This window comes from Coturnix japonica, chromosome 5, assembly GCF_001577835.2.
Source record: "Coturnix japonica isolate 7356 chromosome 5, Coturnix japonica 2.1, whole genome shotgun sequence".
NCBI classification, from domain to species: Eukaryota; Metazoa; Chordata; class Aves; order Galliformes; family Phasianidae; genus Coturnix; species Coturnix japonica.
In genome coordinates this window covers 27,040,638-27,063,043 of record NC_029520.1, presented here as the reverse complement: position 1 = coordinate 27,063,043, position 22,406 = coordinate 27,040,638, and the positions used below count along the sequence as shown (strand labels likewise).

The 22,406-nt window shown below is 42.0% G+C and overlaps 2 protein-coding genes across 4 annotated transcripts in view; one reads left to right on the top strand and one right to left on the bottom strand.

The window, feature by feature from the left end:
* Positions 1-5,680: 5,680 nt before the first annotated feature.
* Positions 5,681-9,445, top strand: SRP14 (signal recognition particle 14). The gene is made up of 5 exons (XM_015864756.2): positions 5,681-5,814; positions 6,117-6,189; positions 6,942-7,054; positions 8,203-8,235; positions 8,562-9,445. The coding sequence occupies exons 1-5, from the start codon at positions 5,791-5,793 to the stop codon at positions 8,649-8,651; spliced, it is 333 nt and encodes a 110-aa protein (XP_015720242.1). The 5' UTR covers positions 5,681-5,790; the 3' UTR covers positions 8,652-9,445.
* Positions 9,446-10,296: 851 nt separating this feature from the next.
* Positions 10,297-22,406, bottom strand: part of EIF2AK4 (eukaryotic translation initiation factor 2 alpha kinase 4) — a 29,039-nt gene continuing 16,929 nt past the window's right edge. Inside the window, exons 23-39 of one of the 3 annotated variants that reach the window (XM_015864741.1) lie at positions 22,040-22,161; positions 21,332-21,381; positions 21,081-21,249; positions 20,465-20,581; positions 19,693-19,758; positions 19,206-19,376; positions 18,528-18,662; positions 18,283-18,390; positions 17,541-17,669; positions 16,496-16,582; positions 15,904-16,016; positions 14,318-14,376; positions 13,656-13,753; positions 12,993-13,061; positions 12,414-12,458; positions 11,182-11,306; positions 10,297-10,723 (exon numbers count right to left, since the gene is read on the bottom strand). In XM_015864741.1, coding sequence (XP_015720227.1) covers positions 10,669-10,723; positions 11,182-11,306; positions 12,414-12,458; positions 12,993-13,061; positions 13,656-13,753; positions 14,318-14,376; positions 15,904-16,016; positions 16,496-16,582; positions 17,541-17,669; positions 18,283-18,390; positions 18,528-18,662; positions 19,206-19,376; positions 19,693-19,758; positions 20,465-20,581; positions 21,081-21,249; positions 21,332-21,381; positions 22,040-22,161 — 1,718 coding nt within the window. In that variant the 3' untranslated portion in view covers positions 10,297-10,668. Of the gene's footprint in view, positions 10,724-11,181; positions 11,307-12,413; positions 12,459-12,992; positions 13,062-13,655; positions 13,754-14,317; positions 14,377-14,900; positions 14,990-15,903; positions 16,017-16,495; positions 16,583-17,540; positions 17,670-18,282; positions 18,391-18,527; positions 18,663-19,205; positions 19,377-19,692; positions 19,759-20,464; positions 20,582-21,080; positions 21,250-21,331; positions 21,382-22,039; positions 22,162-22,406 lie in introns of those variants that run through there. The other 2 variants (XM_015864744.2, XM_015864742.2) reach the window with 2 other exon arrangements.

Below are 22,406 nucleotides of genomic sequence, written 5' to 3'. Positions count from 1 at the left end.
AGCCTCTGACCCAGGGAGTGCAGCCCAGCTGCTAGCTGCTGGAGTGGCCTCCTCACCACACTGTTCCTAGAAAGTATCTGGATATTTGGAGGAGCATTAGGGAAGACGAAAAATACAAGTAAAACTCGAATAAACCGTTAAACTTGGCAGGTCTTAAAAGAAGGGAGTCATACTGGAAGTATCTGGTTATGACAGTCAAAACTGTCTCTGTTTATCCAACATGAGGGCTTATGGAAATGAGAGCAATAGTGTCTCAGCCAATCTCTGTCACCTCACTCATCTGGTAGCTAAGTTGATTGTCCCTTTGTTGTGCTGTGCAGCCCTGGAGTCATGCATTCTCACTCAGGCTGTGAAGAAAACACTGTTTTACAGGCACTGCACTTTGTGTTGTGATCCCTAAACCTTAGAAGTCCAGCCAGGTCTCGTTTCTTTAGGCAGCGTCAGCAGAGACGGGAAATGGTGCTGGTGAGTTCATAGGTGACCCACTTCTTCCTGAGAAAGCAACACTCCACAGAGTCAAGAGAAATGTGCTGCTTGCAGGCCTGTCCTTTTGAGGAAAGTGAAGGTGGAAGACAGCAAGAACCCTGTGGCTCCTTTTACAGTGATTAATTCCCTTGTGCTCTCTGATACCAAGGACAATGTCATTCTCCTTAGTGATATTCTGTTGACCTAAAATTCCCATATTCCCATTGACTGCTTTTTCTTTCTTTTTTTTTTCTCTTTTTCTTTTCTTTCCTTTCCTTTCCTTGCCTTGCCTTGCCTTGCCTTGCCTCTCCTTGCCTTTCCATTCCATTCCTCTCCTTGCCTTGCCTTGCCTTTCAACATAGTATGACAACCTTCAACCTGTCTCTTAAATGTGTACATAGAAAAAAATACCCCATAACCTCACTGGGACTGTCTGGTGGAAATTTTTCACAACTGCATTTCTGTGTTTTTTAAAGTGGGACACATCAACGTGAAAGAAATGATGTTCAACATAATCTCTGTCACCTCATTACTCTTGAGCTCCAGTTTAATTACCTCCCTGATGCTTTGCAAAGCTCTTAACCAGACATTTGATGTCTGCGTAAAAAAGCTGCCATAAAAAATGAAGTGATTATTATATATTTTCTCTTTTCTGGGGAGACCAACTGTTTGGTAAATATCATTTCTAGAGCACCCAGAAGGTGCATCATATTGTACACGTCTTCTCCTGCACTACAGACAACTTGTTGAAGTTCACAGATGACTTACAGAGATCCGGAGAACCAGATTTCAAGGTCATGGCGTGAAACTCACCTAAAGATAATAGCAAAGTTTTAACCCTAATAAAATTGTGGTTTATTGTTTACAGCTCTAAAGAGAGAAGTTATGCTAACAGCTACCAAATTCTGACCTCCTGTATCTCACTATGACTGTACTGACGTCAGTGAGACTGCAAGAGAGATGAATTTGATGGCTTATTTTCAGAAAGTCTTTGAGTTTCTTGTGTGAAAGTCCATACCTCAAAGTGAGTGCATGGGATGTGTTTGAACCTTATGCAAAACGTCCTCGTGGTTCAAACACAGGCCTGGCTCTGCCATTTCAGTAGCTGCTATAGTATTCCGCTAATACTCAAAAAATGTAAGTGAGGTGCTGCATTGCTGCTACACAATGAAAGTAAGCTGAATTCTTTGAAAACAATGCTATGGAATAATATTAAATGAAACAGGAGGTATTCGTGAAGATAAATAGCAATGCGTAGGATAGAGCTCATGGTACATGAACTTGTTCCTAAGACATGACAGAAGACCTCCCAGTTCTTATGGAGAGCTTCTGCGTGGAATCTGACCTCCTCTCTGCCTCAGGAGCTCCCTGGTGGCATGTCCTGCTCTCTGGAAGAGCTGTCAAAATGTCTTCTTTAGTTCCCTTCCTGAATCTATAACACCTTTATAACCTCACTTTCATTATTACTATTATTGGTTGATCATGCAAATAATACCATTTAGTGCACATATATTGTGCTCAGTAGCCCTCTGGTCATTGCCCCTCTGCATGTCCTTTACTTTTCCCAGTTATAAAGAAGGCTAAAAGCAGATTTGGGGTCAGACACTCACCTGTACCTCGATAACCTGCTAAGTGCCATGTCAGAAATCAACCTAGCACTAGAGAAAAGAATAACTGCTCACTGTGCTCCTAAGAATTACACTTTATTTCCCCAGCACACAACTGGAGCACATTTTGGTAGCTATCTCAGGGTTAAACGTCTTTCTGCCCAAGCAGCCGCTGTTAAATTTTGGCTTGAGAGAGATTTTCCTTTATCCATTAATCTCAGATCTGGTGAAGTTAGGAGGGCACTGAGGTGTGCACCTCTATTTATACAGCACTAATGATAGACTTGCAAGGAGAGTGTGTGCGTATTACTGGGGTTTTGCTGTAACACTGATTCTTTTTCCTGTGCATGGTTATACTTGGACGCGGCACGCTTCAACTTACACATCAAAGTGAATTACCAAAATGATCCACTTGTGAATTGCGGGTTATTATCTGTTATTAACTCATCTCGAGCAGTGTGCTGAGCAAACGGTAATTTACGCTATGTTATTACATTTCTCCTCACTGCCGTGTGGTGCGTGGCAGCTGAGTTTCTCTGGGTGACAGCCCCGAAGAGAAGTAACCTCTTCCAGTTTGTTCAGACAGGTCTTTGCCAACTTCTAATAAGGTTGATCAAGAATGCAATTTAGTTTTGATAATCCTGTTTTTCCTCTTCCTGCCCCTCCCTGCACACTTAGCAGAGGAGGTCTCACCTCTGCTTCTTTTCAGAGCAAGCTTGCATCCAGGAAAACTTGGAAGCACAGCAGCAACCTCCTCCAGTTCCCTGCCAGGTTTCCTTCAGGATTTAATGATTCAGGTGGCTTCATTTGCTTTTTTTTTTTTTTTTCCCCCCAAAAAGAAAGCAAAAAAAAAAGGTTGATCTCTACTGACACCACGTAGTAAAGTTGAGCAAACAGGAGGGCTGCTAGAAGCTTATTTTTATTGCCTGGCTCCAGTCACGTGAGAGATCAGGTTACAAAATACTAATGCCCCTGCCAACCCTCAGGACCCAGCCATTCCTCTTGCTACTGTTCTAATCCAACCCATTTTCTCTCTTTTATCTATCTATCTATTTATTTATTTATTTTCTGGGGGCAGAGGGTGAGGGAGAAGGTATTACAGTGGGGCAGGAGATAAAGTGGAAAGCGAGCGTCTGGTGATTGGGAGTATCCCTTCAGCTCCTTCTGTGTTTGTTCAGCACTTTTCCACCAGCTGAATCGCTTATTCCCTCCGAGCGCTGGCAGCCTTTGGCAAAATTAAAGCAGTGTCAGCATTCCCCCGTTCCATCTCCTTTTTGGAAAAGAATCGCTAGGAATATTCCATTTTCACCTTGTTTGCAAGTTGTGATGAAGGCTTCTCCCCTAATTAAATTGTGACATTCTGGCTTGAAAAATAGCTTTGCCATCAGGAAGATAAGCTCACACACACACAGAAAAAAACCCCAAAACAAAAACCCCAAACCCAAAAAAGCTCTGTTGCACTTCTTTTGGAAACAAATCCAGCAATTCAGTGGAACTGCTGCTTTTATTAGCAGTGAGACTCAAAGGTTTGCAGACAAAAATTGCTGATCAAACAATACATTTGAAAAATGTAAACTTTATACAAGTCTCTCGAGCTCTATACCGTAACAGTAAGATCCCCTATTAAGAGGAAAGGCCTTTCAATTTGTACAAAAGCAATCCTGGTACCTTGTGAACAGACAGGAGTTGTGAGTGAGCCGAATTCCATCCTACTTGCACAGCAATGATAGCTACAGCATGTGAACATCCGTCAGTGCTTGTGTGGAGAACAGAGGATGGCAGAGATCCTCTGCACATAATCTGTATTTTACAGGCACCAAGCAACACTAAGAGGAACCGAACAATCAGAACGTTGGGTAGAAATGTCTCAGATTGTTTGCTTTTTTCCCCCCATATCTTGTAACATTAACTATCATGAGATAAGGGCCTTCTCAAAGCCATGCATTCCTATACCTTCCTCATGTTTTAAATGCATAGAAGTATGCTGCATGCTGGAAACACACACTGGTCTTCAATGGATTCTGAACAGTTGTCTCTGCCTTCTCTGTATTCCCTTTGTCTGGAACCCGTGCTCTCTCTACTTGTGGTTTCTTCTTCTCGCTTCCCCCCTCTGAAATACTCTCCTTCCTGAAGTAGTGTCTGTCTGTCTGCAGAGAAGTGCTTCTTTGCAGTGCTTTTCCCTTCCTCCCTTCTCCCAGCATACGTTGCTAGCAGAGCCTTTGGCATTACAAATTCCTGTGAAGAACTGTGCAGCCCGGTGATGGCTTGAGGTTGTCATGCAAAATGGGGGCAAACTGTGCAAAACTATTAAATGTTTTTGTTGCATAAGAAGTATAGAGTTAACATTAATCTTCATCTTCAGGAGAGAGGAGTTGTGGGACAGGAAAGTGAGGAGACGGTGCAAGAACTCAGTGTTGCACTGAGGGCTCAGCATTCAGCTGAGGGCTGCAGTCCCTGTGCTTCAGCTACAAGACCACCCTTCTTATCTTTTGGCAAGTGAGAGTGGAAGTGCATTTCTTTTGCCTTCTGGTTTCTGAGGCCATGGTAGTTTCCAAAGAAGAGCAAGTTACAATTGTTTTAGGTTTTCCTTTTGTTTTGCCTATAAAAATCTGCAACACAACCGCATCATAACTATTCAGGTCTCTCCTGAAAATCAAACGCTGACAGCGACCTCTCCAATGAGGAGCTTGTGGTGCCTGCTCCCCAACAGGGCAGCGCTGGAGGCAGCGCGTCCCAGCAGCAGCTCCTTGGCTGGCTGGGGATGTGGGCTGCGGGCTGCAGGGCGGGGAGCATCCCCTGCTGAACCCGGACAGGGCTCTGAGCACAGTACTGGTCTTGTCTCTTGGGAATGTCAGCTTCAATACGACTTAAAGCATCCTAAGCTCCTCGCTTTAGGGCTTAGAAGACTTATATGCTATGAAAAAGAGCCGTGTGTATCTGAAGCCTTCTCTTCTCAGCCGTTACAAGTGGAAAATCACGACGAGGATCGGGGCATCCACCTTGAAGGCTTGTTGCCGTGCCGCCGTGAGGACGGAGCCCCCGGCCGGGCGGCTGCGGCGGTGCCGCCACGGGCTGCTGCGCATCGCGGGCTGTGCGCGGTCACAGCGCCCTCTGCTGCCAAGCGGCTCATCTGCAGGACAGCGGGGGACCGCCAGCGGCACAGCCGGGTTTTGGGCCGGCACTGCGGTTCTGAACCGCTTATTGTCTGTTATACATTTAATGGGTCGGGTAACAACCCACCCCGAGGATGACCACGCGAGGAGACACGCCGGCTCTCCCCGCAGCTGTGCCAGTGCCAGACATCAGCGCTCGCTGCCGGTGCCGAGCAGCACCTTCCCGTGTGCCTGCAGGGAACCCCGCTACGGCTGCGTCCGTGGGGGACACACCAAACGGCCTTTCCACGGCAGGAGCGCGGCGCGGCCCGACACCACGCGCAGCCCCGGCTTTCCCCCCGGTCCGGCCGTTCCCGCGGCCCGCTCCGCCAGCGCCACGCGAGGAGGCGGAGCCGGCTCAGCCTTATCTCCGCTCGTGGCCCCGCAGCAGCGCCGTGCCGTGCCGTGCCGTGCTGACGTGTCGCTCCGCTCGGCGGGGCGGGGCCTGGAGCTGCTGCCGTTCCGCCCCCTGTGCACTGCACGCCGGGCCCAGCCGTGGCGCATGCGCTCCTGCGCGAGACACAGAACGCGGCGCTTCCGGCCCGGCTGCGGCGTGTAGCGGGGCCATGGTGCTGCTGGAGAGCGAGCAGGTGCGGCCGCCAGACGCCATAACGGCCGGGCAGCTCGGGCACGGCGCTCGGGGCACGAGCCGGTCACCGGCCGCCTGAGGTGTCCCCGTGCCGGCCGCGGCGGGAGGAGGCCGGGGGAGAACACGGGGTGCGGCGGGCCCGGCCCGGCCCCCGCTTGGTCGGGGCTGTGGTGTGTGGCGCCGGCAGCGGGATCCGTGTGTGCGCGGCCTTAGGCGGTGTGATGTGATGTGATGTGATGTGATGTGATGTGATGTGATGTGATGCGATGTGATGTGATGTGATGTGATGCGCTTGTGTTGCAGTTCCTCACTGAGCTGACCAGACTGTTCCAGAAGTGCAGGACTTCGGGGAGCGTTTTCATAACGCTGAAGAAATGTAAGTGTTGGTTTAAATCGGGGCTCGTGTCGCTGATACGTGCTTTAGAAGATCCGCGGGTCCGTCAGAGCGTCTGGCGAGAGCAGCACATCACCCAGGGGCAGTTTGTAAGCCGGGGCTGTATTTGGAGCTGCAGGCAGCATGGGGGGCTTCTGAGTTGTTAAATGCTAACTGGAAGCTCTTAGGTTCCGAACATGGAGGATTAAAACGGTCTTAACGTTTCTTGGGTTTCCCGATAGTTATTGGTGCGTTCCAATTGGATGTGAGAGGAAAATTCCATACTGTGAGGAAAATCACTCCCCTCCTCAGGGCTGTGCTGGGTGCTCCAGCTCTGGAGACCTGAGAAGTTGCAGCTCGGCTGGGCCCCGCTCCCACTGCAAAGGGCTGGGCCGGCTGTGTGCTGAGCTTCCTTCCCGTCTGGGCTGTGCTGTGGTTCTGCAGTAGGTACCACGGCCATAGTTTGAATCACATCTGAAGCACGGTGGGCGCTGCTGAAACGAGCGGTTCATACGGCGTGTCTGTGTGGGAGTTTGTGTGTTTGTCTTGGCTTATTTTTCAGGCAGAGGTAGTTTATGTGACAGACCCTCCTGTAATTGCAGAGAGAGGGGTCTGAAGACTGTGGATTTATTTCAGTCTGCCCTAAATTCCAAGGTGTTTTACTGATCTCACGGGCAATTTTTAACATCTCAGGTCAGGAGGCATCCAGTGATTTTAGTGAAATACGAATCAACGTTCTCTGTCTTTCAATGCAGATGATGGTCGAACAAAACCAGTTCCACGCAAAGGCCACGTAGAAAGTTTTGAGCCAGCAGATAATAAGTGTCTTCTGAGAGCGACTGATGGGAAGAAGAAAATCAGCACAGTGGTGAGTGACAGCTCCGAGTTAGGATGATGAGCTCCCTACCGGGCTTTCATGCAACACTCCCATCTTTAAGTGAAGCCGCCTTATGTGGGTTTCACAAGAACTTCCACTTCTGTTCTGCACTGAAGTAGCTGAAGGCACAGCTGGCATTGGGATGCCAAAATGCTACATTTGCACTTAGTATAACAGATAGGATAATCGTTTAGTTGTGCTTTCTATACCAGCTTTTGCTTCAGAATGGCACAGCAAGCAGGAAGGGACTGTGCCTGCTTTCCACAGCCATGGGTGCTGAGGGAGGGAGAGGGGAAACTGCCTCTAGAGGGTGTGGGCAGAAGGCTGCAGGACAGTGATGGAGCCTGCAGGATGAGGACAGATTTCATTGCTCCAGCAAGAAAGGTCCTGCAGCCAACCTCAGGTGATGGAGGCAGCTTCTTATGGAGCTTGCTGGAATTAGCAAAGGTAGGCCTGGCGTTACTGAAGCAACCAGGAAACAGTGGAATGTTCTCTGAAATAGCAGAAAAAGGATTCTTGTTTCTTGTCAAGTATATGTGTTATGGGGCAGATGCTTTAAAGCTGTAATCTCTCTTTGCATGCCTACTTTGTTGTTTTTTTTCCTTTTTTAATTACGCCCTCCCCACACTTACAGAGCTGCTTGTATTTCAGGAAATGTTAACTTTTGAAGTTGGGAACCTGGTGTGTTTATTTTGAATAAGAGCTTGGGAAAGGCTTGAGCTGACTTTACATTTCCTCTGTGATGTAATCCAAGGAAAAACATCATGTTAGAAGTAGTTGAGAGAAATCTGGGCTGTAGTATTTTGTTCCAGGACGTATGCCCTCACAGCGAATAGTGAAAGCAAATATTCTTTATTAGAATGTTTCTTCACCTCCTTCCCATTTGAAAACGTGTGGATTTGGGAAGGACAGCCTTCGGCGTATTGCCTTAATCTAATTAGGAGCGTTTTCAGTTTTCTAAGTCAGTGAAGTGTTATGACATGTCAGTACAGCCTACTTATGTATGTATGTGTATGGGACGTTGTCATGAGTTGATCTGGCTGTTGCTAAAGAAGTAGCTACTGGTGGGTGAATGTGCACTGATAGTTTGTAATAGAAGGCAGCGTTCTCTTGGTTAACCTCTGGTATTACTTTTGTAGGTGAGCTCAAAGGAAGTAAATAAATTCCAGATGGTAAGTTCTGTACGCCTTTTATTTTCCTTCTCTGTAGGCAATGGGGATTAGTCAGTAGGAGCAATGGAGAGCTGGGACCGGGTTGGTTCAGCACTGAGCTGACATAGAGATTTATCTTGGACTGCACACATCCATCCATCCATGTGAAACAATCCAGTTGTGTTTTATCTAACTTTCTACGTTGGTTTAGAAACAGTAGTTTCCCAGGGTAGTAGAGGAAGGCTGTCTGTAACTGAGAAAATGAAGAGACGTGTCCATAACAGTATGTGAACTAGTGTATACGGTGTGTCTATGTGTTCTTTTAATGGTTCTAATTGTTGTTTCAGGCGTATTCTAATTTGCTGAGAGCTAACATGGATGGCTTGAAGAAAAAGGACAAGAAAAGCAAAAACAAGAAGAGTAAAGCAACTCAGTGATGGACAGTGCCCTACCATCACTGTAATAGACTTGACCCTTGCTCAAAGCAAAGTCCATTTCTTTTTGAGTTACCACTTGTCTTTGGCTTTTCTTTTCCAGCAGGATACTGGGATGTGATCAGTACTTTTGTTTAAATTGAAGGCAGACGGTGCTTTCTGTGGATGTTGTATGGCAGCAGCATTGACAAGATTTTACCAAAATAGCTTTACACGCGTCTGCCAACTAGTTTTGTACTTATACTGCTGTATGTTTTGTACTATACGGGTGGGCAGTGTAGAACCCATCTGGGGAATTACACGGGGTGAAGTGTTGTGTACAGCACCACAAGCAAAGTGGGATTGGAACAGGAGTCTTGGTGACGAATGCCCAGTCTTATAGATAAGCCTGTAGTAGTACCAGGGGAAGTGGGTGCCAACATATTACCAGGAACAACAGCTTTCCCATTTGTCTTATTTTGAGGGACTTGTTTACATGATGCAGTACAGATGTCTGTAAGGCAGAATGTGTTCGAACTCACACAGAGCTCAGCAGCTGTGCCTTTACTCCATGCTGACCCAGATGTGCTGAGCCTGGCTTGGGGTGGGGAAGGCAGGATGCTGCATCATGGTTCCTTCAGACATAGCTAAAGAATGCTTGTGTCACCTGAGCGTTTGTTTTTTAAGGCTTCATCCTTTGACATATTCAGGGATCTGGATTTCCCCATTTTCACATTGTAAAGTAATTCCTTCGTATGAGCAGATGTAAAAGACGAATACTTACTTGTTCCGATTAAACACAATGAGAAATGGATTTAGTTGTAATGACTGATGTGCCTTGTCTGGTGAATGGCGAGGAATGACCCTGTTAGCTGTAACTTTAGGACCAGTACCACCGGAGTTATTTTCTGTGTGTTACTATTGTAACCTCACAATTCTCAGAGGTTTTTGGGCTGGTTTGTCATTGAAGTTACCTCTTTACATGTTCTGATTTCACCCTCCTTGTCACTGTAAGAAAAAGGCAGAAGTAGGTGGGCATTTCTTAATGCAGTGAGCCTGCAGTGCTGAGGACAATCACTTGTTTTAAGAGAAAGATGCAGGAACGTGTTGCTGCAACTGACAGAGGTTAAATACCAACATATGTCCAGAAATAAATTGATCGTTTTGCATATTCACTCTGGTATATCAAGATTGATGTGGCATATAATGCATTATATTCAGCAGCTAGGGCTGCTGTTACTCATCTTAACATTTAGCTTATTTTTTCCTGATGTGTTGGTATTTCAGCTGAGTTTTAAATACAGATGACAGTAATTCTATAAAGCATTGACTGGGAAGCTGTAGCTCCAAAAAAGAAATTGAGATTCCTTCAGTCATTATGTCTTCAAAAGCTTCCTTCACCTGGGTTATGAGCTTAAGTTTGCTAGTTCAAAACTTCTGCTATGCTTCTAAGCATGTCAGGTTGCTCTGAGTTCTTTCTTACTTTCAGAACCTCTAGGTTTAAAATAAGTTTTTCTGTATAGGGTTCAATTTTTGTCTTCCATGAAGCAGCTGATTGTTTTGAATGGGAAAGTATGGGGGCAGGATGGATGTGGGTAGCCACGCTTGCACAATTCAGCATGTTTTATAGAGAGATTTAAGATGAATTAAAAAAAAAGACAAAACTTCATAATACGTATTTCAAACCTTTTATTACCCAAAAGTTCTTCAAAAGTCATTTACAGTGGAAGATATGTTTTCTCCAGTCCTTCAACTGAGATCCTAATCTTGGTACTGTTGCATATGGACATAAATGGCATTCAAAACTGTATTTAAGTAAGTCATTTTACACTTACACAGCTGCTAATTTCCATTGTAAGGGGGTGAGAATTACACAGTAATACATATCTCTGGCTGTAGTCAGACTGCTTCTTGAATCCCTATAAAACATTTATTTCCATTTCTTTAGAATAAATTTACAGCTTATATTACAAATGAAATTCCTTTGTGGAAAACACTACTGTCTGCTAGTAAGAGCGTCCCATAAAATTTGCTTGAAGTGCTAAAACAAAACCTTGCATTCATCTCGGTAACTGTACAGGATGAGCGCAGGAACCCTGCAAAGGAAACAAAAATAGGTTTTTTTTAGGTCTGTGTCAGATCCCAAATCATCTTCTTTCAAAACAGGAGGAACTCAAATGTGCAAAGTCCCACCCACAAGGAAGGAGGATCACAATACAGTAGTAGAAGCAGACTTGAATGTATTTGCATGCACTATTCAGTTGTTTGAGAAAGCAATAGAATAAATCAATGAGCGCAGCTTAGAATTTCTTGAAAAGATTTATGAAATGTAGAATTTAGATGACCGCAAGTGAGGATTAGATGATATTAACCCTAAGTTTTGTTTCACGTTAGCCAAAAAGAGCACTCAAAGAAACAGGCATGCTTCCTGAATAGTTCTTTTCTGTACTCAGGGGAGGGAAAGGGGAGAACAAATGAAGAGCAGCCTATTAGATGAAGCTGAAATGTAGAAATCAGTGGGATATTTTATGTACTTATGAGAACCTAAATTTACCTCTTCTCCATTTTGATACTGTAAATTTCATCACAAATTGCTTGCAAGTATGAACATCTCTGTTTTGGCCATCGTGACATCAGCTGTCTCACAGTAGCATCAAAGGCATGTCTGGCTCCATCAAACTAAGGGAGAAAATGACAAGGAACTGTAGTATTCTCTAGTGAAGGAATGACTTCTTTTGGTAGGATTCGGTCTTCTGAACAGTGTCATGTCAAGTCTCTTGAATCAAACAGGGCATTAAAAGGATTTAAGTGTAATTCATGCAAACACATGCAGCTTGCCTTTATTATTTAAGAAAAGGTGTCAGGAATGAGGCTTTTCAGTGATCACTTTCTTAAAACAGTTCAGCAATCAAAGCGGCTCTGTCCTTTTAGCAGTGCTGGATGGAATGTGGGAACTTTAGCATAAGGGCAGTGAAAACTGAATGGTACAAACTGATCACATGCCTGTTCCCTTTTTTGAAGAGAGAGATGGTACTCTATCTATCTCCATGGAATAGCTGTTTTGAAATGTTCTCGTGTTTCACTGAAGTCTGATGACCACGTGGGCACTGCTTCAGAGCAGAGCAGCGCTATGGAAGGTGTTAAAAGGAGAACAACTAGATCTACACCCATTTCCAGGCAGGATGTCATTTGTGTTTTTGGGGAAGATGGAGAGCTCTCCAAGTGTATTAAGAACTTCTGACTTCAAAACCACTGCTTTGAAGAGAAAGAGCCTTGTCTACAGCATTTTTTTTTTATTACTAATCAATTAGCTTCTGAATTGTTAAAGGGGCCAATATCATACTTAGACATCTTCTGTTTTTCTTGGCTTCACTAAGAAGAGATGCTTCAGCTACTGTGCTCAAATCAATTGCCTCTGTGTTTTGGGTCCTCCTTCATTAACAGCTTCAAGAAGGAAACATCTTTGTTGAAACTGCAAGTTAAAACTTATTTGTTTTGGAAAATGCACACTAAGTTTGGATTTCAGGTGACTTCTGGAAGAAATGCAGAGCTCTGGATTAGGATCTCCTAGTGGTGTCTGGTGTAACTTGGGTGTTTCCCGAAAAGGTTCTTCTAGCCTCAGTTAAGCTCTCAGGGTTGAAAACTGCTTTCAAGTTTTAAAGCCTAATTCAAACTCCTCAAAGGAGAAAAACTACAACAGGTGAATTGTACATTCATCTTTGTTAAGAACAAAATTTATAACCTGTACTTCCATTAGAGTTTCAGCTACAATGCTTAGTTGCTTACCTCTAACAATAAGAAGTGTATCAGAGTTTCTTTTGGCAGATCTACCTGCAGAAACATGAAGAAATCAAATATTTAACATTTCTATCATCAGTTTGCCCACTGGAGATTAGCTGCAGTAAGGGCAGTCACTTTTCAATACCCCAGAAGCACTCATGCTGATAGTGCTAGGAATATACAAAGGCTTTAAGCATTTTAAGCCAACTGTTCATGGCAGATTCCATTATGGAGTGTTCAAACAGGCACAGGCAAGTAAGAAGTACATTGAAATGCGCACACTTAAGTCTGAAAGCAGTGCTGCAGCTGGATCAGTTTAACTGTAAGAACAAATCTAGCAGGAACAAGTTATTAAATTACCACAACAGGATAAGTACGGCTTCTTATAACTTTACAACTAAGTACTTGTTCCGTTCTGGTGTGTACAATTGTCCAATACGTACAATCTGAGATACTTCTCGAGCATTGAAGATGCACAATATGGCCAAGAGTTCCTTTGGTTAATTTGCTGTCTCTAACGTGAGGCTGGTAGTAGCAGTTTGTTCCAGGTTTGAAATTAGTTCAGGCTTTTGCCAAAATACTTACTGCCAAAATCTCAATTTCACTTGTTTTCTGTTGCAAGTTAGAAACAAACGTCTGCAGTCTTGTTTGCACCTGCCAACACAGGATGGTCAAGAGTAAAACACTGCTTTTGTGGCCCAGGTTGGGAGAGTTTGTTTTCCGTTTCACAGATGATGTGAACAGAAGAGGCTGCTTCTAGCACAGGATGCAGAACTACATACTTCAACTAAAATTCACTGTCAGTACAATTTTCAGTAACGTCCACAACAAACCTTGTTAAGCTGGACAGGAAGGAGGCTGGGGCTGAACGATCTTGCTGTAATGATGAAGATTCAGTAATAGGGGTACTGAACTAAAGCAGACCGGGCTGCACATTTGGTTGTGAAGCCTGGTATATGCAGTTACAAGCTGCCTTTTTGTCCAGCAAAGTATGGCTCATTCTTAATACTTACATGCATCAAGTATAGATATAGCAAGCAAGCTACGATAATTTTGCAAAGGTAGCATTTTATAGCAATAGTTGCAGCCTTGCATTAATATTGTCTTCTACTCTAACTTGAAGGCACTAACTCTAAATAAGCAAACTGATAGCATTCTCTATACCATCGCATGGTGCAATCTTTTTATGTTGTAACAGTACTGTGTTTTAGAGGCTCAGTTCTTGATACTTATTGGGCTCATGTGTACCTGAATTTCTTGTCTACGTCTGGCACTGGCAGATAACTTCTCAGGAGCTATAACGCTGACATTAGGCACTACAAGAGTTCCATGTGACTCAAATGCACCTAAAATGCAAATGTAGAGTTTTACATTATATTCCCTCGTGATAGAAAAAAAAGTAGCAAGAAACAGAAAATTCACAAATATTAATAAGCTTAACATGTAGGGTAGGATTCAAAAAGCTGCTGAGAAGTACAGTTAGTCACGTAGATTGGAGGTGAAATATACATGTAAGTTCTCAAAATGCAATGCCCTATGGCTAGGAAAGGCTGGCTGGTGTGAATAAAACCTTGATATTTCATGTCAGATCCCTGAAACTACTGGGAAGTCCCATATGACTTACAGAATTTACAAAATAACTTGGTATAGATAGTATCAAAAAAGGAAAGCTATTCTTCAATCTTGAAGAAACCATTTAATGCAGAGAGCCAGGGGAAAGTTTGTTTTAGATCACTTTGAAAGGTGTTTGAGAGCAGGGGGAAGTGTTTCTGGGGTGACGTGCTGCTAGAAAACGTGTCCCTACGCTGACCTTGGCAATACTTGTAGAACGTACGATCCAGCAAGTTTTCCTAACAAAACTAGACAGAAAGGAATCCTTTTCAGTGGCTAATTAACCGGAGGCTAAATACCTGAAATATTAGCGAATGATCCCTTTTGGTTTGGTACTGAGAGGTTATCTGAGGTTTCTCTGAAAGTTAAAAAAGACAGTTAAGGAAACAAAGTAACAATGATGACGGCATGCTCTGATAACACGTGGATTCAGACTATGGTACATACATACTTATTTCATTCCAACAGGTAAATTTATGTTCTGTTCTGGAACAGACAGGAACTCAGGCAAGATGACATTAGCAAATCTGATGGAGCAGGCCCAGCAAATGACTATTGCTATTGTACTGGACTATTGCAATAGCTGGACAATGGCACAGCAACCTTTGTGTTTCCTTTAGCTATGAACAATTGTGCTTCCCGTGATTCAAGAGTGATTTAGATCATAATACTAGAGTATATTAAGAAAATATTGTCTCTAAATAATTTACTTAATCAACTTAGAGATTTCTGAGTCGATACTGATGATACCAGAATACCAAAGTGGTATTGATACTTGAGGTTTTACAAATCAAAATAAGCTTTTGATTGTTTGGATCCATTTACTTTATCAGTATTATTATGATCGTAATTGTTGCATTTTTATTATTACCAAATGTGATTTTTTCTCTGTATTCTGCTCTCAGGATTTAAAGGTAGCCTTTAGAAAGTATGCTTTTCTTTCACCGCTTCTGATAATAGATCCTACAGATCTGCCACAAAAGACATGAGAATGAGGTTAGCTGCAAACCTAAATGCCACTGGCAGATAAAGGCAGGATGAGGAGGTGGGTAACAGATGCCATCCACCTGTGCAGTGTTTCTGAGTTAAGCATTTCATAGCTTAAAGATTTCTGTTACTGTTAATTCAGGAATATGATGGATATTCAATCTGTTGGCTTATTCATATAAACTAGAATTCAGACACCGTTCCTGCTGCCATTACCATATGTACATACATATGTACACATATGTAATGCAAATGTATACACGTGTGTTTAAGTATATATTTAATAAGGTCTGTGTGTAACAGCTCTACCACTTATGCTCAGCAGTGTGACTGTTACCTTTCCGGTGATTTCAGCATTGCTGTCTGTCCCAGCCAGCAGTAATTTCAGCAGATACACACAGTCCTGCTGCACACCCTCAGTGTTGGCCGGGTGTTACTTTCACTTGTGCCAGTCGAGGTGTACAGCTGTGCTGGAGTCACAATTCATTTTTACCATATTAGCGCTGCCTCAAAATGGGAGGGAGGGACCCGCTGCTTAAATTCTTTGATTACACAGTGCACAACTGTAACTCACTTCTACTCAGTAGTGGGAACTTGCAGGCAGTCCTGCCATGCAAATGTTACTGGTGTTCTCATTGCCTTTCAGCTGGAGGGATGCACACAGTCTTCTAATCTGTGAAGCACTGAGCATGTTTCAATCTAACAGCTTCTAGGGATATCAGTTCTTGGTAATAAAATTCTGTAACTAAGCCTTTTGCTTCCTTTTTCCTCTCAAAAAGAAATCAGTAAAGCTCCTATTCTTTATTAAATACAATCCAGGTTTAACTGAGCATAGAATTTTTCATTAAGAAAGCCATATTTATGTCTTTACTTGGCAAAGATTTATTTTTTTACTTACCTACTACATCTTTCATCAGAGATTTTAGTTTTCAGTTTCTGGGCCAGGTGATCTACTAAGTCAGACTCAAAAATCCTTTTCTCCGTCTGTCTGTCTTTCTCAAAGGATTTCACCTATGATGCATTTCAGTGATTCTTAATGTTGTTTCTTAGAACAGCATAGGAATAAATGTCTCAAGACCAAACTGGGTTATTCACCTATTAAAGGTGAAGCAGTCAAATGGAAGAAGCTGTCATCCCAAGTAATCAATCACTGTCACTTCAATCTCTGCTTTCTATATATTTTCAACCAACTCATTTACTCCGCATTCCCAAAGCTTAAACCATCTCATCTGCTTTTATCTCGTATGTGATAAATAACATTGAACAAAATGGTTCAGAGGTGTAAACACCGTATTAATAAGAACATATTAGGTTTCTGGCTTTTTTTCTAAACATTCTAATAATCTGCAACCAAACCTACATTTACTTGAATTCCATCTACTGAAATGTGTTATAGAAAAATGTAATGTTCATGGTCCTAAAAAATAAAAAATATAGAACAGATTTATCATTGTGAAACAGCACTGAACATCCTCTGATACCACACTTACCTTTACGTGACTTCCTTCTTTGTCTGATACAAGAGCTACATATGTAATCCCAGAACATCTGCAATATTCCTGCAGTTCTTCCTGGGACTGAAATAGGAAAAGGGAGAGAGGAATGGGATGGAAATGTAACAGATTATAAAATGATTACTTAATCAGTCTTCCATCTTCAGTTACAGTAACTTAATATGCCGCCGTTACATTCAATATGAAAACTTCTGAGTGAGGAAAGCCTTACTAACAGGTCCAGGAAGTGAAACTAAATTTTGTGTGGATACATTGACCTAACATTCCTTAAGAACCAAAATCTAAGTCTATATTTTAGGCACTCTGCCCTGCAGTCCCAGTTCCCCCACAGAACAGCTGGCTGGATCTGCTCTGTGAGCAAGGCGTGCTCAGCAGCACAACACCTCTCGCAGCTACCCAGACCTTTTAGCAAGGCACCTCTGGGGTAAATGACTGCTTCCTCTTTGCCTTCTGTCCTCCAAAAGGAATCATTAGTAATAGAAATGAAGTGCAGTCCAGTCTCCTTTCAGCATAGGTAAAGATGCAAGGATAGTCTGCAACATACAGCTGCCTTCACTGTAGACTATAACTGCCTTTCATGCATTTCAACAGATTTAGAAGATACCTGGAACCAACTAAGGTCTACCTGGGGATCCGTTCTGTTAGGGTGGCATCTTAGGTCACCTTCATTGGTACAAAATGCACTTAAATGAGGTCAGTTAGCTCTCAATTTATTCTGTGACTTTCCCCCTTGATTCCAATACGCTTTGGACTCTGCACTTAGTTTATAATCAGGGAAGGTCACTTAATTCCACTGTGAACTCCTCAGAGGAGCTCTCCTACACATTCTTTAACACTCTGGAAGCTGAAGAGCACTGCAAGGACAGTGAGACTACCCAAATAGCAACCTGCATACTCAGTTATCTGAATTTGTGATTCAATTACAACTAATCTATAAAAATTGAAAAAGGATGATCTATCTCAGCCTTTGCTAATCTTAGGGAACAGCAACATGATTAATATACGTAGACAGAAATTCTACCTGGGACCAGTCATACATTATTTCAGCTGGAATTCCTGCAGTCCAGAGTTTCTGAACAATGTTGATAGCTCTCCCCATTGACATCTGACCGACACTTACAACCAGCAAGTCACAGGAGCTGACAGAAATCTGGAGGAAAAGTAAAAGCAAAAGGGACAGTATTAGCCACCAGACCATCATTTCCCCTTCATTAATGCAGTTAAAAGTAACTAAGAAAGATACATTTTTCAAAACCCAACAACCTGCAGAAGGTGTTACCTTGCCTCTTACTAGTGCCACCAAAGCACATTTGTGAGGTGCTGAAACTTACTCTTGGACAAAAAGCCACTGCAGAGCCTCAGCCTGCACAGCCCCCCAGCCTATTCTGTGCTTCCTTTCCCAATGAACTTAGTAATGTTAAATTATTCTTGCAAAAAAAAGTTAATGAAATAACATATTCCACAACCAAATGAAACTGTGAAGTCCATTTTTTTACAGTTCCTTCCTGGAAGTAGCAAGATAAGAATAGCTGAATCTCTACAGCAGTGTCCCATTACATTAAAAAGTTATAAAACTGAAGATCCCCCATTCCTTTGCTTTATTAAATAACGCCCCGTGTACACACAGAAGAAAACAAGTCATCTTGACGTTTGCTGTTTCAGCACGGTATTTTGGAACACATCTGATGCTATTTTTTTTGTGGTTAAAGGTAAGTTACTGTCAGAAGTAAGCAAACATCCCCATCTCCCCAGGCCAAACTTACAGTATCCTCCATACTGGAAACAGCAGCCGTTATTTTATCTATAGCTATGCTGACTCCGACAGCTGAAGGCACCGGTCCTACTGTCTGTGGTCCTCTAAACTGTGGGATCTCGAGGCAAATAAAAACAAAAAGACAAAACTAAAGAACCAAATAGTTATCTTTGGAAAATGGCAACAAGATCTTTCAGTTTTCACTTCTTTGTATTCTCCTTTCCTATACAATCCTTAAAAGAGATGTACACTTACCAGATGATCATATCTGCCCCCTGCAGCAAGAATTTCAGGCACAGTTCTTTGCCTTCTTTTGATGTATGCTACGAACTGGAAGATAATACCATTGTGTTGCTGGATTTTGTAAACTAGTCCCAGGTTTATGGAAATCTGTAAAACAGAAATGCGTAAGTGAGCAATTCCTCTACCATTACTGGTTAATGCAAATCATTTCCTATTGGCTGTATGCGCTGACAAGGCTGTTCTCACATAAGGAGAGATCTCCAAAAGATTAAAATATGATTAAAAAACAAGAAAATAATGCTTTAAAGCTTAATGCATCATAAGGAAACTGTAACAGAACCTCTAACCAGCAAGCCTTGGTGGTGGAACATGACCAGTAATACTCAGCTTTCTGCATTTAAAAAATATTTATAGCTTATTTCAAAACTTAACATTTCTTTATGCTTCCATCTTGGTTGGAAAGAAAATCCCTTTGTAATTAGATACAAATGGAGCCAGACACTTCCGACTCAAAACAGATCTTGTTCTTTAAACACCTCTCTTAAAATGATTATCAATATTATTACCTGCCATCAAAGATCATTCAGTGTGCTTTTTCTGCTCTCAAATATCATTCGTTTGTTTTGTGATAAGATACAGGGCCCAGAAGCCTATAAACAAATGATTGATTAGCAGAGCGTTTCTACAAACCTGAAGTTTTATTCCAAGCTGCTTTAGCAGGCCAATTATTTCCTCAAGGTCCTTCATACCGTGCTTCAGCAGCTGAGACACACCTGGCTTTTGTTTTATCATTGTGTTTAAAAATGGAAATACATTACTTGCTTCTCCCTTCTGCTCAATGAACCTGTAGAGTCGAGAAAGCTACAAACAAAAACAACAAACACAGGTAGCAGTGGTGAAGGTGCTCAGAACAGATCACTTTGGAAAAAAAAAACCAACTATTTATCTGTATGAGTAAAATACCAACTCCTTTTTTTGCTTGTTTGACCCAGCAGCCTTTGTCTACCTACCAAGTTGAGGAAAGGAATGGACATGTACAGCTCTCACTGGGGCATCCAGAAGTCAACCCAACTTCTGTATGCACGCTCAGCAACTGGTTGAGTCAATTTCCAAGTCAGTAAAATAAGCAGCTTATGGCAAGTTATAGGGAGTTTAACACCAAATTAAAATTACTCACACTATTTGATGTGAGAGAGAGATTGCAGAATTTGGCTTCCACTTCTCTTCTAGTCAGCTTTTCGGTCTGCAAGAGAAACAGATGCAAACATATTCAGGGCAAGTACGTTACAAGCAAACATCACTGCTGAGAAGAATTAAGGCACAAGGTTCCAATGCTTTTAATCACAGGCTGTATTTACAAACTTCAATCATACTGTAAAGAAGCAAAGCTGGTAAGTAACACATTTAACACTTATGTTTTAGTGAGGTCTTGTTTGGCTTAGTGTAAGGAACACGAAGAAGTATAAAAATGTGAACTCCTGTTGGAAAGCACTTCTGCATACGAGAATTCCTGTGTGTTAATTAAAGTAATAATAAATAAAATAATTTAAAAAATAAATCATAAAACATTATGAACTACACACATTTTGAATTTCAATATTACCTTAATAATTTAAATTAATTTCATCTATTTTCTTTGCTTATTAAGTTGAAAAAAAAAAGCTAAATATTTAAGATACATTTATTTTTTACCAGCTCTTAACTACACAGGTGAATATTTACCTCATGAACACTCATTTAAAAATGACCTCAAAACATCCCAGTTCAGAAGTAGCAGGGAACACGTTAATCTGAGTTCACTGCTCAAAGGTAGGCAGCCTTTTTATCTAACAGGATGTTCCTTGTTATGCTGGCAATGCCCTGTTACTCATTTTTGGGTGCAGCTCCTCAAAGTAAGATGAAACCCTAAATAATGATTACAAAGATCAGTTTAATAATGTATATCTTACCACAGCATCATAGAGAATGATGTAAACTTGATTGAGTTTATCCTCTGGTATCCCACAGTGCAGAAGTATGGCTTTCAGTAAGGAAGTGTGGTTCAAGTAGATACTGTAATTCCTTTCCTGAGTTTGAAAAAAAATAAATTAAAAAATAATAATTAAAAAAAAAAAGGTAGAAAGCAAGAGGGATGTTTTATTAGCATTCCTATTTACTTAAAAACTAAACAAAACTCCACAGTGCACACACACAAAAGGAAAACTCACAACAAAGGTCTGTTTGAACCTTCAATAGCATCTCCAACTGTTCAGAGCTCTCCTTCCATCACCTTGCCTTTCATTTATAAACAAGGAGTGGCAGGGGCTGTCCCAGTCTACAGTAATTACTTGCCTGACAGAAGGCAGATGCTATTTCAATGGCATTGAGGGGACTCAATTACTATTTCTGATGCATGCACAAACTTTTGCATCATTTTATGTTCACCTACAGAAACACACACCAACGTTCTATACCTGGCTACCGATAGAACCTGCAAACAGAAAGTTCTGTACGATACCTTAGATTAACATTTTAAGATGAAAAAAGAGGAAAAAAACCAAACATAAATCCAATTAGAGAATCTACCTGTAGCACTGAAAACTCCTGAATGATTTCTGAAATTGCATAAATTGTTTCTGCTAAAGGCAAAAAGGTGTTTCCAGTGGATGTAATAATGTCAAATGCACATTCTAGAAGTTCTTTGGGATGACAGCGGTCTAACTTCCGAGGTCTGAAAACTCGCTCTATACAGTATCTGAAGGAAACATTGAAGAAGGAATCAGCATCTTCAGCATTCACTGTCGGCAAGCACTGCACAATATCGGTATGTCCCTTACCTTTTCAAGTTTGATATATTGTTCCTAGCTACAAATCTTGCAAAAGGAATCTGGAAAACAAAATACATCAAAATTGTTCAAACAAAACCAGCCCAGCCATGTCCTGAAGCAGGAGGTGAACAACTTGTGTGCACTCAGCATTTCTACTCTCACATGTAATAATGTCATGAATATTTGCTGTGGCCAAAAACATCATAAACTTGTCTTGAAGCCTATTAAAACATACTAGTAGGAGATAGATAGAAAAAAATTGTTTAATAAATTATTGGTCAACACATCTAAAACAAAAGTCCAGAAGAGAGAGAAATACTGTAGATGCTGCACACATCCTTAGCTGTGAATCACACTGTATAACTGAACGTTCTAAATGCAAAGGAAGGGTGAGTCACGCTGACGTTAAATTAATGTATGGGAGATAAAAGGTTGGGTTATTTAACTGTCAGTAACAAAGACAAAAATAAAACTTAAAGCACTTAGGTTTTAATTAAATGCAAAGCAATTAACAACACCAATATTGCCTACAAGTGAGTAGTGCTGAATCACGGACAGTAAGATTTCAGCTGCACATGCAGCAGTTCCTCATGCTGAAAGATGTACGGCTTCAGCAGTTAGGGAGAGTGTACACCTAAACCAAACTCAGTGAGCTACACGTATGGACAAACAGCACTCTTCAACGCCAGCACTGCCAGCAGGGGAGATACTACTTACTCTGAGGTCATAAGGAAGCATAACCAGCATCCCGCTGTGATCCATGAAATAGGAAGCTTCATTATGTTCATACAGCTTTTTATTTCTAGGCATTAGCAGAGGAGTCTGCAGCTTGATGGCTCCTACAAAAACCAGCAAAACAAAGGAACAGCTGTTTCTGCAAACTCATAAGCAACTCTGTGGTGATCAATACCTTTTAAAATTACATTCTTTTAAGTGTCCTTAACTGGTGGAATTGGAAAATCTACGACAGAAACCTATCAAAATGACTTGGATGTTCTGTCTTCCACACTGGAGTGCAGCTTCTATCTGAATCTAATCTTCACTGAAACTCTACTATGAATAATAATATCACTAATCACTGAAA

What these genes read in the sequence shown, in the direction of transcription:
- SRP14 (XM_015864756.2), top strand. Translation starts at nt 5,791, where the DNA reads ATGGTGCTGCTGGAGAGCGAGCAG. An exon ending in TGCTGCTGGAGAGCGAGCAG is followed by an intron (nt 5,815 to 6,116) that starts GTGCGGCCGCCA and finishes CTTGTGTTGCAG; the next exon opens with TTCCTCACTGAGCTGACCAG. An exon ending in AAGTAAATAAATTCCAGATG is followed by an intron (nt 8,236 to 8,561) that starts GTAAGTTCTGTA and finishes TTGTTGTTTCAG; the next exon opens with GCGTATTCTAATTTGCTGAG.